Below are 13,141 nucleotides of genomic sequence, written 5' to 3'. Positions count from 1 at the left end.
GAAACCTGTAGTTAGTGAAACATTTTAAGTGCGTTTTCACACGCGGATACTTTACGGATATATAATGCGTTTGGGCGACCCCTTGACCACGAACCCTAAAGTTCGAAACAGCGAGAAGTAGGTAGCATAAAATAAATAATAAATGCACTATACTCGTTATATAATTCGTTTCCATTGTTTTACACATTTGATGAGAAACTATCGCGGTAACCGAAGACAATATTTTATTTACATACTATATTAATATTTTATTTAGCTTTTTTAGAAAATTATAAGCTTTTGCGAAAGCAAAGCTCATGCCAATCAAGTAACTCCAATGTTAATAAAATAAATAAAATATGCTTGTAACTGTTTACGTCGTCTTAAAGAAATTAATTAATATCAGCCTAACCTTGGCTAAAGCGGTAGCTGGGAATTCGGCCAATTCGTCCCATCCTCTCTCGTTTGACATATCCATTGGCCACGCAGGATCCTGATCACCATGCCAGAAATGCCAAATGCCAGAAATAATTAGTAGACAAACCTTGGCAAAGGCGACAGGCTGGGAACGTGTCCCAAGTCAATTCAGTGTCCTCTCCCGTCTGACCACTCCACTGACCGCAGGATCCTAGCCACCATTAACCTGCTCAAGCTCACGCCATTGCCGACCAGACCACGCTCCTATCACAAATGATATTATAGTTATAGGCAAACTGGCAAACCTTGGCTAAGGCGACAGCTGGGAATGTGTCCCAGGCCAAGTCGGTGTCTTCTCCCGTCTGACCTCTCCGCTGACCGCGCAGGATTCTGGCAGCCGTCGCCGTCGTTAGGCTCATACCATCGCCGACCACCAAAATCACGTTCCTGTCACAAACGACAATTAGGTTATCAACCATTATAATACTTTCTAATGATAGTAATTATATAAATGAATAAATAGAAAATAAAGGAAAGGCTTTCCAGCGCGCCCGCCACTGACTGACGGGTCTCATACTCATACATGCACGGGGCTGTGTTACATTATAAAAATAAGGAGAAATGGTGATTCAGAATACCCAATGACTTAAAGTAAGTTTTGTCAGTTTCGGTTTGAGAGATCCGCACTAGCTCTTATTACCCGTTTTTGTAGACAAACAAAAGACCCTCGATCCTCGATCATGTCATAACAGGTCATGGACTATTTAACAAACATCTTTTCATAACAGGTGCTACGGACAGTCCCCTGTGCCGAGGGTGCATGGAGACAGAGGAAACAGCTGCTCACGTGGTGCTGGAGTGCAGCGGGGTGGCTCCATACAGGGCAAAATATCTCGGATCTCCGAGAGACCTCCCCGAGGTCCTACTCAACATCAAGGGTCTGGTAAGATTTCTCGAGGAGTTGGGATGGCAGGACTAGCCAACCCCTCCCTTTTATCACGCAAAATAGGCGCTAGACGTCGAGTTGCGGAAAATCGCCCGTTCTACAATACAATACAATACAAGACCCTCGATCCTCGATCAATTACTCCCCTTACTGAAGGTGTGAGTGTATAAGTAGTCATAGCAGTTAAAGATTTGTATAAAGTTTATTACAAATAATTATTTACTCGTGGCAACGCATTACTCAGTTGTAACTAAATTTAGATTTAGTTGCGTTGTGAGTACCGTCAGTACTCTATTACCAGTTATTAGTACCTCTTTATTTTCAAATAAAAGGCTACACTGTCTCTAATGCTGTAGGACTGGAGATTCTAGGAGGAAACCCTAATGTTTAATTCAAATCTTTCATCAAAGTTTTATAATGCAGATTATTGTTCGTCAGGAAAAAAAAAGAAAAAACTTTTTCCATTAATCACACTGAAAAAAGTCTACTGGGAGTTAACAGAAATAAGTGACGTAGGTAAAATAAAATTAATGAAATTATTCACCTTTTCCTTCTTTCTGTCTACTGTGATGATAATGGTTGATATTTGGGCATTTTCGCGAAAAGAATCACCAAAAAAAATTTTTAACGGTAGGTAAATTTTATGTTTTTCCTACTCAGAATCACGAGCCCCAAAATTTTCTATTATTTTCTTACTTTCCACTTTGTAACCGCTGAAAAATGGTAACAAACGAAGTGGAAAAATTAAATTTGGAACGCTTTTTTCCGTCTAGTAGGATCGAATGGGCTCGTGATTCTGAGTAATAAAAACATCAAATTTACCTATTTTAGAAAAAAAGTTTTTGAATATTTTTTTGCGAAAATGCCAATTTTGGCAGAATGCAAGACGCCACATTTTCAAATAAGGGAAGCGAGTGCGGTGTGACCACCATGATTTTTTTTAAATGTGACTCGATAGCGTAAACGTCACGGAAAATTACATTTGTTGTACAAAGGAAATGAGCAGTGGGGCCGTTTAAGTATCACGTAAGCACGTTGGTTGCTTTGCTTATATTTGATGGCATGTAGGGGGTCTAGCTGATGATTACGTCTGTAGTTATTTACTTTTTTACACAAATGGCAAGTGTAGCATGACGCTACGTTTTTTTCTCATATTTCTATTTTACGCTACATCTGTCGTCATTTTGTGGAACTGCTTCGGTGTGTAGTTAGCCGGTTCGTATATTCATGTGGTGGACTTTTGACAGTTGTTGAATTAGGTGACTACCGTTAGATGGCACTTATATCAAAAAAAATTATCAACTGTTTATTTTTGAGCATCATAGCTGGCTGGTAGGATTTTAATAATGTTACTGGCTGAATATAGATTTAAGAAAGTATTTAGGATAATTTTGAATTTAAATTTTTTGAGGAGTTGGCGATTCTGAGGAATTTTGTTTTTGGGGCAGATCGATCGGGACTCTTGATGAGTGAAGGAGTGTATTGCCCTGCTTGAACAATTTTTAATAAGTTCGGTGATGGCCAGCCTGTTTGACGCCTGTGCCACGCCAAGTTTTTTTTGAGGCCCTCCGTCGAGGTGGCTCCGGAGGGTGTGCCGGAATCCGGACTGTGATTGCCGGAAAGGGTCCGGTCCGTGCTCCACGTGGATCCGACGGTGGCTTTCCCGAAGCGGCTCCACGTTCCAGCCCGTACTCCACGTGGTTCCGGTGGTAACGTTCCCTGTTGCGTGATCTGCAGCCCTTCGTAATTTACTTTTATATCCGAACCTTTTTTATTTTCCGCGACAAAGACAATAATTTAATTCTCAAGTTTAGCCACCTTTACTTTTTATTCTAAATAGTGTATTTGTTTCTATATAACCGGTCAATTTTTTTTGTGTGTTTTGTAATATATCTGTTATCCGTTGTTCCTCTAAATTCTAATTAGCCTCACCCGTCAGGCTTTATAAATGTTCGGCTCATAAGTTTAGTTATTGATCATCCACATACGTATTCATCCACGATCATTAATTCTAGAAACTAAATTTCGAGCTATGTTTATTTTTCCTTTTATTATCTATTCTACTCTTCAAAGCCCAAGTGGAGGACAGATTTAAGATGTAAACTGTGACATTAATTTAATTTTTTTAGGTAAAAGCAAATTATACGTATTCTAGCAGTGAATTATATGTTGTTTCACTACACAAGCTACACAATCATAGTCTATGCTAGAAAAAACTCTAAAACGCTCCCTGAAGTTAGTACATATTATTATTTCCTTTATTTATTTTGCTTCTTAGGTTAAGCTTTTTATAATATGAATATAAAAGTAAAATACAAAAACACATACAAAACAATATAAAAAAATGTGTTTAACATTATAAAAAACCTAACCTAGGGTGCCGCCAGCAGCGGGGCAGGGCCCAAGCTGCCGGTGGTTAGGGCTGCAGAGAGAGGAACCGTCGGACTATCCGCGCCGTGTCCAAGATCACCGCCTTCTGCATCTGGCCCTTGATCCAGCCACCTAGCGAGAGTCTCTTAAGATGTTGGTCGAGACTCTTCGCTATGAGACCGTTCGCTGAAACGACTATCGGAACAATGATCGTTGAATCAACATCCCACATGGCGGTTATCTCGTGAGCCAAGTCTAGGTAGTACATATTATTATTAGTCCGAACGGTCCGCGTGACACTAAAACCAGCCTTAGAGACATGTTTACGTAAGCATTAGGGTGGGGGGATTAGAGTTTTGCATACTTTTATGACAAGGGAAATCTGCTTACGAGATACTTGAACGTCCTCAGTGCCTCGAAACAGTTTACTAGAAGCAAAAATAAAAACATTTTCCACGACGCTGACGCTTTCGAGTAATATAAAAAAACTAATGGTAGCGCCACGGGTCGGGAGAAAATGACAAGAAAACGCACGTTCAGTCGGCGGTGGGGGCGTGCTTGATTGATTGTTGAGGCGATTAACGCACTTCTGGATATTGAGGCAAATTTTAATGTAAATAAATGGTCTATTATATACAGATATAATAGACCTCTAGATTCTACAGAGAATACTTTATTGATAATTACTTTTTCAGGAAGAATCATAAAACATTTTTTTTCTAAGGTCGGTGAATTCTATATTTTTCCTACTCCGAATCAAGAGCCCTTTCGATCTAGGACAAAAAACAAGGGGAAAAATACTGTCCCAAAATTGTCTATTATTTTGCATAGGTACTTTCTGTATAATGTGTTTGAAAAATGGACACAAAGTGAAAAAATTAAATTCGGGACATTTTTTTTCATCTATAGTATCTAGGATAAAAAGGTCTCGTGATTCTTCGTAGGAAAAACATTAAATATACGTATTTTTAGAAAAAAAAGTTTTTGAATCTTTTTTCGCGAAAATGTCTTAGTTATGCCGTCATCGCATCCAAAATAAAAATCGATATTATTATATGAAATGGGGGTCATAGGTAATGAATAAAAAACATTTATATTTAAAGTCACATACAGGTCGAATGCGATTAATTAACATTATTTTACCTTTTTTCCCAACGTTTCGGCCAGGTTGCACTGGCCGTGGTCGCGGAAGACTCAAGAAAGAAAGGTGTTAATTAATCGCGTTCGACCTGTAAGTGACTTTACATAAATATGTGTACAAAGCGCGAGAACTTAAAGTGTTATAAAAACATTTATGTTTAGATTTTCAGTGGCCATTAAATGACACATAAAAAAAACATTGAAATACTGTATTCTTTTACTGTTCTAAACGGGATTGCTTATGGCCACAGGCTAGCCGAGGCGAAGACGTGGTTTACGATGGAGCTCGCTCAGAAGGTGCCTGTTCAACCTTACGTCAGTTTTAAAGTTAAACTAAATTTAATATCATTTCTGTTAGCGGAACTGACAACTATAAAGTGACTTACATTAAAATTGTATTAATAATTCCACATTTTCTAACTGCACGGGTAGAGATGGGTAGTGAGTAAATACTCAAAAGTAAATATCGAGTAAATACTCAGTATTTACTCAAAATACCCGTATTTACTCGTTTTTACTCAAATTGGTGGGTATAAACTATTTAGCGTGCTGAAATGGAAATACAAATTAGAAATATTGGTGTATTTTGTTATCGGCTACTAAGTCAAGTAATCAAATTTATATGAACTTTATTTTAAAGACGTGCTCTCCATACATGTAACTATTTTTCACAGAAATAAAATTCAGAAATTACCAGTGTGTTATACATCATCTGATAGGTCTTTAAAAATTAATTGAATGTTTCTAAAAAAGTTTTTTAATAATATGAACAGTTTTGGAATAGAACGCTAATTAAGGCCGAAATAATGTTTATACCTTTATAACTTTCGAATTCGTTGTTGGAAAAATATCCAGAAACCGTCAAATTATTGCCCATATAATACAAAACACAAAACTAGTACTTTAAACGTCATCAGCTGAGCCATTTTTGAGTTTTCTTTAGAAAATCCTTAATAAAAGGTCGTAAGTGCCACATTAACAGTCACTTCCGAACGTCATGCCGTTATCTAGAACATCAATTTAATTTAAGTCTCATACTTTTACTGTAAATACCTGCTTTTTTAAAACAGAACTGCTAACTAAACATTATCATTATTTTTTTCTCACAATGATTACCCCTTTTTCGACAAACTAAGACTCCCATAAGCTTCTAAGAATATAAATATCATTTAACCCTTAATTTGGCAGAGACTCTGGTGACAAAAATTTTCCGATTTTACTTCATATATTGAATAACAGGTGTTTTTAAAGCGTCCGAAAAATATTTAAAAAAATCTAGATTTATTAGTTTTGGAAAAAAAATATGTCCGCCACAGCGGACTCTGCCAAATATTGGGATAAATTAATATGTCCGCTGAGGCGGACACTGCCAAACATACGGTCATTTAAAATAAACAAGTATTTCTTAACATATATTTATTTTAAAAATTAACAAATATAATAATTTTGTATGAAAATCAAACTGACACATATTTATAGTCAAATATCATTATTTTAACTTTTTTCCGACTTTTTGGCCAGGTTGCACAGGCCGTGATCACGACAGACTGATGTGACAGTTATGTCCCAGCAAAATGTCGTCGAAGATGTAAATAACACAAAACTACCTGAAATTAATTATATCAATGTTCGGGGCAGACAAAGAAATTATAAATTTTGATCTACCCGGTTTTCTTTAATGTTTATTGCCCCTCGCGCGACATATAACATTCACGATATCCGCGCACTGCGTATACCTAAAAGTGCCAAAATTTTAACTGCTTGTTCCAGCACCACACGCTGTTGGATTAAATAAAAAATCTAAGCATAAAAGCAGGCCACCAAAACAAGAAAATCAAAATAATAAACAAAACAATATAATAATTTGTTACAACACGTGTCACCGCAACATTGGCATAGTCCGCCACGGCGGACAAATCGTATTTAGTATATATTTGGCACTGTCCGGTGCGGCGGACAACTTGTTTAGATGATGATTATGAGTATTAGAAATTGAGAAATTAATTGAAAACATAACCACTTGCAACTATTATGTAATATATTTTATTATTTATACAACAGAAATACCCTGTTCTTACAAAAACCAAAAGAAAAACGCATACATATTTTGCTAAAAACAGTTGACTTCTGATGCGGTGCCATCTTGACGAGTAACTGTCAAACGAGTGTTGACAGTGGTCAAATAGTATTTTTATACAAAGCATGTATCATAAAAGAGTCTCTTTCCATATGTTAAATTAAATAAAATTCTACCTAAAAAGCGAAATATTTTTTTTTATCACCTGTCCGTCCCACCGGACTCTGCCAAATTAAGGGTTAAACATGTCCACACAGTTAAAATAAACACGACTAAGTACTTAAATCTCATTTTATAAATTATTTTTAGGTAACAGTTTCTACTCACCCAAATGAGTAAATACGAGTATTTACTCGGCGCTTTGAGTAAATTACGGGTAAATACTCAGTATTTACTCACCCCTACCCATCTCTATGCACGGGTTTTACCTACTTTCTGCACTTGATCTTATTTATTCACTTCTGCGCTGGGTTTGTTATTTACACAAACTCTAAACTGGATTTTATTTCACATTTACATTTGCATCTAGATTAATATTCTGTCTCTCAATCTAGCTGAATTTTCTGTATTTAACATACACAGTTTTGCTTACGTAATTTTCTACTGTAGTATAAAAACACGATTCTCAATTAGGATTTTAAGCTGAAACTCAATCCAGTGCTTTGGTCCTGACTTTAGACTGTCAATGATCGAATTTTCTTATTATTATTCAAAACATTATTTAATACAATTGTGGGGATCTGTAAAAGGGTAATATTCAGTAATTTCGGTATTGTGTGTGTGTGGAAAAAAATATTGCGCAAAATCTTTGTAACCTTTTTGGTTGGTGGAATAAATTAGTAAAATTAATAAATGACTGCCCGACAAAAAAATCTCCCGTCATTTTTTTTCTTCTACTTTTATCCAATATGAATACGATATTACTTATTCCGGATAGCCGCTTATACGGATTCTAGCAACTTTGGTTACACCATGTATAGTAGGTTAGTACTACCGTAGGTACGAGATCCCTATCTTCATAATATCACAGAATATATAATAGTACAAGTACAGAAGGCCCACTGCTTTGATGTTCACGAAATGCCGCCTTTTTAAATACCTACAAAATTCTAACAAAGAAACGAGCCGCACGTGCGCAGCGTCGGACGATATGGTTGCCTATGGATTAAAACGAATTAATATACTCAGATAAAATGTTATAGTATTAAATTCAAGTCTTGGGTACTGTAAATATATAAATACTGTATATACCTAGACTTTCTAGGTATATACAGTATTTATATATTTTTGTTTAAGTCCCAACATCACAAGCCTTTTTGAACTTTTCCGTGGGACTTAATCAATAGTAGATCTGTGTAAGATTGTCCTATTTTATTCACGGTGTCTATTGAACTAACCATTATTAGCCATCAACACGCGGACATCGCATATAAACCTTTAAAAAAAACTCGCGACGTAAATTAACAATAGAAAGTGCGAAAGTGCGTTCCGTGAGAACGCGCACCACCCCTGAGTAGGCCGCGAACTCACGGCCGCCAGCGTGTACTTGTAGCGCGGCGATATAATCGCGGAGTGAGCCGCCCCTGATAATATTTCAATAGAGACGAGGAAAATTGTTTAAAGTAAAAAATATAACGGCGGCGATAATGGGATAAAATGGACGTGTATCTCAACGACTGGCCGGAGATTGCTCACAACCGAGACGAGTGGAAATCGAAGAGGAAAGCCTTTTCTCAGCAGTGGGACATAGTATAATATATTAAATAATATACATAATATAAAAATGGAGAAGGGCAAAGTGGAGAACATTGAGCAAGAAAGCGGATCCTGACGCTAAGCCGGGAAAACGCTAGGTTAAAGAAAAAGAAGATAAAAATGCCCGTGTGGTGACGATTTAAGAAGTTCATCATCTCCATTTCTTCATGGGTGTCGTAGAAGTTGACTGTGAGGTATGGGTTCAATTGTGTTGTGGGCGATCGGGGAGCAACCTGTCACTGCAATACCACAATTTTGTTTTCTTTCAACGCCTTCATTGCTAAGAATGGAACAAAAACTAGAGCTTCTTTTATTGTGTGTGTTTGCGAATACATTATATTGAGTTTATGAATGTGTGTACGTTAATTTAATAGTATATTGTGCAACAAGTGAGGTAAGGGGCATTTTGTGAACGAATGTTAATAACTCGCGACAGCCGCTGCGCAGGCTAGAGAGAGTTAGGAGAAGGTTGCGATCATTGGACCAGCGCTTTGATTGGACCACTTAAATATTTCTAAATCTAATCGTGCTAGATGGAATCCAGTAAGGTACAAGGTGACCTTAGGCCTCACCTTGGGCCACCCTGTAACCTCAGTCGCGCCTCGCTTCCCGGAAAAGAGTGACGCGTCCAAGTGTGTTTCGTTTCGACCGCTGTTGAAGTTAAATTACGCGAAGGAATAAAATCACGAAAGTATAAATACATTGACAATTTAATTTGTGTGTTGACGTATAATGCTTAAATATTTATTAATGAGCAAATTTAAAACAGCAGTTTCCAGGCATTTGTTTTCTCTATTTTTTAATATTTTTATTTGTGATGTAATACCTAGTTGCTATCAATGGACCACTTGTGGGTTCTATCATCGGACCTGTCCAATTATGGCAACTTTTTTTTAGAATTATTCACCCGTGCGCAAATAGACAATCTGTAAGAAAAAAACTAGTACAATATGAAACTAGTACTTAATTATAAAATTTGTATAAAAAATGTTTCCTGGATTGGACCATTGGTCTAAATTACATTAGTCCATTGGTGGCGACTTTGTGGTCCAATGCAGTAGCGGCTTGCCCTAAAGAGCGCTTGTGCGGTGCACTCCCAAAAATAATCACAATTAAACTATAGTAATACATCAATTATGGTACCTCAAATTAATGTATTATACTATATAAAAACTATCGCAAAAAAGTCCAATCAAACAATTACTTACTTATATTTCTTAAAAGTTCATTAAACAGTCTATATTATAATCCGCCAATTCCCTTCTTATACAATTTCATACGCACCGCGCTCAACGGAGCGCTTTGAATTGCGCTCCTATGGAGAAATATTCAGTACATTCTCTAATACGAAATTCAGTAAGAGCGAAAGAGAAGTTTAGTCATAGCTCCGCGCGTGAGACAGAAGATTATGTATGAAATATTAGGTAAATCTGGAGCGCCGCTCCTAGGGACGTTTGACCACAGAGCTATATCAAGATAGAAAGAAAAAGTATTCTATTTAGTACCGCGAACGGCAGTCTGCTCGACGATTGGATGTCAAAATTAGTTTTCCATTGCGGTTTTAATATGACGAGCTCGATTTGGCGTGCGTTCAAAACGAGCGACCTATAAACATGAAATAAATGCTAGAATAATGTGTATGTAATGAAAATAAATTGATTTGTTCTTAGAGTACGAGCGATGTAAAAATAAGCCATGAATTCAAACTGTCGAGTCAATTCACATTCGTGATATCAAGTATTTATCTATTTATTCAACAGATTAAAAAGTATGCAACACAAATTAAATTACAAATACATCCATGCAAAAATCTTAAACTAACTTATATTATATTCTAAACTACATTAATAATTAACTAGGATAATCCAATCATAATAAGAACACCAATCAATGCGAAATGTTACACGATCGGTCTCCCTGTCAACCGCCAAGCTTTTTCCTTCTATCTCGATATAGGTCTGTGCGTTTGTCCTTGATTACCGTCTCGGTTGCACCGCGCAGGCGCGAAATTCGTCGCGGTCATCCGCGACCCGCGTATTTCGCGCGCTATTTTGTTAATTGTTAGTAAACACTAGATAAACAAGTTTTAAGGCACGCGCGGGAATACAATTTTGCCTTATTTTGAAACCGCATAATTAAATTGTTTTTATTGCAAGTGTATGGATGGATACAATGTGACATTTATAAAAGAGTGTGAAAAAACTTTTGCAACGCGATTAGAATTAAAAGCTATAGGACCACCGCGGCCCGACCTTAAACTTACGCAAATATGTTTTTCAAAAACCAAAACTTTTACACGTGTTTTTAAAACGAAACAGTATGAAAAAACACCGTGGTTATGTGGATGTGAAAAAAGTGACAAACTGTTTTGCTTTCCATGTGTTTTATTTGGAGCGGGCGCGGACGGCGGAGGTGGTGAGTCTGCATGGACCGATACCGGCGTCAGTGACTTAGGGCCCATTTAGACGGTACGAGAACTCGCATACGAGTTTTATTACATTGCGGTATTTGATGGCTGTGCAAAATTGTATGTAACCTCAACAGACCGCAATGTAACTAAAATCGCATGCGAGTTCGCACGCCGTCTAAATCAGGCCTTATCACATCTTTCGATGAAAATAAAAAAAAAAACATTCATAATCCCGCATTCATTTACTGAATGAACTGCAGTTTTCGTCTATTCATTTTTATGTTTTACTGTTATTAACCCTGAAGCTGGGCAGCTATATAAACTAAATAAAGAATATTTTTCATTGAAATTTTAACTTATAGTTCAGGCATTTGTTGGAAAATTGAAGGAAAGAAAATAAATGCATCTCTGAGCCAATTTAATATGATTGAATAAGTACAAACAGGAACACTTGACTTTATACCGTTGTAATAGGAATTACAAATACACAGTTAATAGTGTTGCTTATGTTACTACATACATGTAGGATCTTGGGCCTTACGATGATTATTTGAGTGAACACCCACAAATTACAGCCGCGAGCCGCCTCTGGTCCAATGAAGGCGACTCTGGTCCAAAGAAGGCAACAGCTTATGAAAACCTTTTCACGAATTTTCTCTAAATGTATTATACTTGTTTTATAGTGAATAAGGTAATTCATAAAGATGTCAAGAATTAAAACTTCTCAAAGTAGTTTTATTTTTTGACATAAAATCTATGAATTATAGATCAGCGAAGTTAAGTGGTCCAACGATATCAAGCTTCCCCCTATAGACACGAGTTTACATAATCCTTAGTAACACACAACATTTTTAATCATATTTGAGAGAAAAACACAGACGAAAAAAATCATAAGGCAAAACCTGTCCTGTCTTATCTTCGCCTACTTATATCGGATTCTTCATATAAATCCATTGTTCTTGATTACAAGCGTTTTTTGAGCACAAACAAATACTAAAATACTGCATATAAATTTAATGCAATGTTCAAAGAAGCATACAATTGAACTCATTCTACGTGTCCGTTAAAATATTTTGTCAACATATTCTGATTCAAGTTTCTGTTGTACTGCCCGTTGCTATTAATGTTGACAATATATTTTGACGGACACGTAGAATGAGTTCAATTGTATGGGCAACGTGGTCACGCACAAATTGAGATGGCTGTCATGATTTCCTGCCAGGTTGCAAATTATAACTATTTATCTACGTGAAATTTACAAAATAAATGTAAAACACACTATAATAATTGTAAAACATAAATAAAATGCATTTTTTATAATTTCTAATATTTTTTTATAGCTTAATATAGATTTTGTTGCACTACCAGACTTTGACAGTCTGGTAGTGCAACAAAAATCCTTGGCTGATTGAAACATCCTTTGCCTGATATGCCTTACGGATAGTAATAATTTTTAAAACTATATCCATAAATCCCTTGGGAATAAAATAGTACATTATTCTTCAGCACACGTAGATACAATGAGACCTTTAAACAACAAATGTGATGAAAAAATATATACTTACTTAGCCACAGGTTTTTTGTCAGAAGCGTACTGCAGCCTCTTCTGTAGAGTTTCTTGCGCCTGCGTATACCAGTAGTGGCGATCTGAAGCAAAACAAATTATTAAAGAACTATGACTAAACTATATCGAGGGTTTACTGGTGAAACCCGATAGATCGAGATAATTTATGTTTATGTTTATGTTTATGTTTAATTTGTCCTTCAAATAATAACATTTTGTAAATTGCACAAAGTCGAATTTTAAAAACCAGTTTTCTTAACTTATTGGTTTCACCAGTAAACCATCAATATTTGGTTTCAGGAAAAAAGGCTTGCTAACGGCTTCCCGAGAATGCCGAGTACATTTTGATGGACAAGCGATGAGAATAATGCGAGTTTCGCAGAATTTGCAAAGCGTCTGGTTGATGTAACTGGTGGCTGAAGAGCTGGCGACTTCCTCGCACAACGTATCATCATTGCGATACAGAGCGGAAATGTCGCCCGG

General features: G+C 36.5%; 1 protein-coding gene across 1 annotated transcript in view; it reads right to left on the bottom strand.

Moving 5' to 3' along the window:
* LOC125229423 (alkaline phosphatase-like) overlaps positions 1-13,141 on the bottom strand; it is a 209,872-nt gene that overhangs the window by 54,989 nt on the left and 141,742 nt on the right. The window contains exons 4-5 of the mRNA XM_048134251.1: positions 12,660-12,741; positions 702-843 (exon numbers count right to left, since the gene is read on the bottom strand). Of these exons, the coding sequence (XP_047990208.1) occupies positions 702-843; positions 12,660-12,741 (224 nt within the window). The remainder of the gene's footprint in view (positions 1-701; positions 844-12,659; positions 12,742-13,141) is intronic.

This window comes from Leguminivora glycinivorella, chromosome 9, assembly GCF_023078275.1.
Source record: "Leguminivora glycinivorella isolate SPB_JAAS2020 chromosome 9, LegGlyc_1.1, whole genome shotgun sequence".
NCBI classification, from domain to species: domain Eukaryota; kingdom Metazoa; phylum Arthropoda; class Insecta; order Lepidoptera; family Tortricidae; genus Leguminivora; species Leguminivora glycinivorella.
Note: the sequence above shows the minus strand (reverse complement) of the source record. Positions and strands in the feature narration are given on the sequence as shown.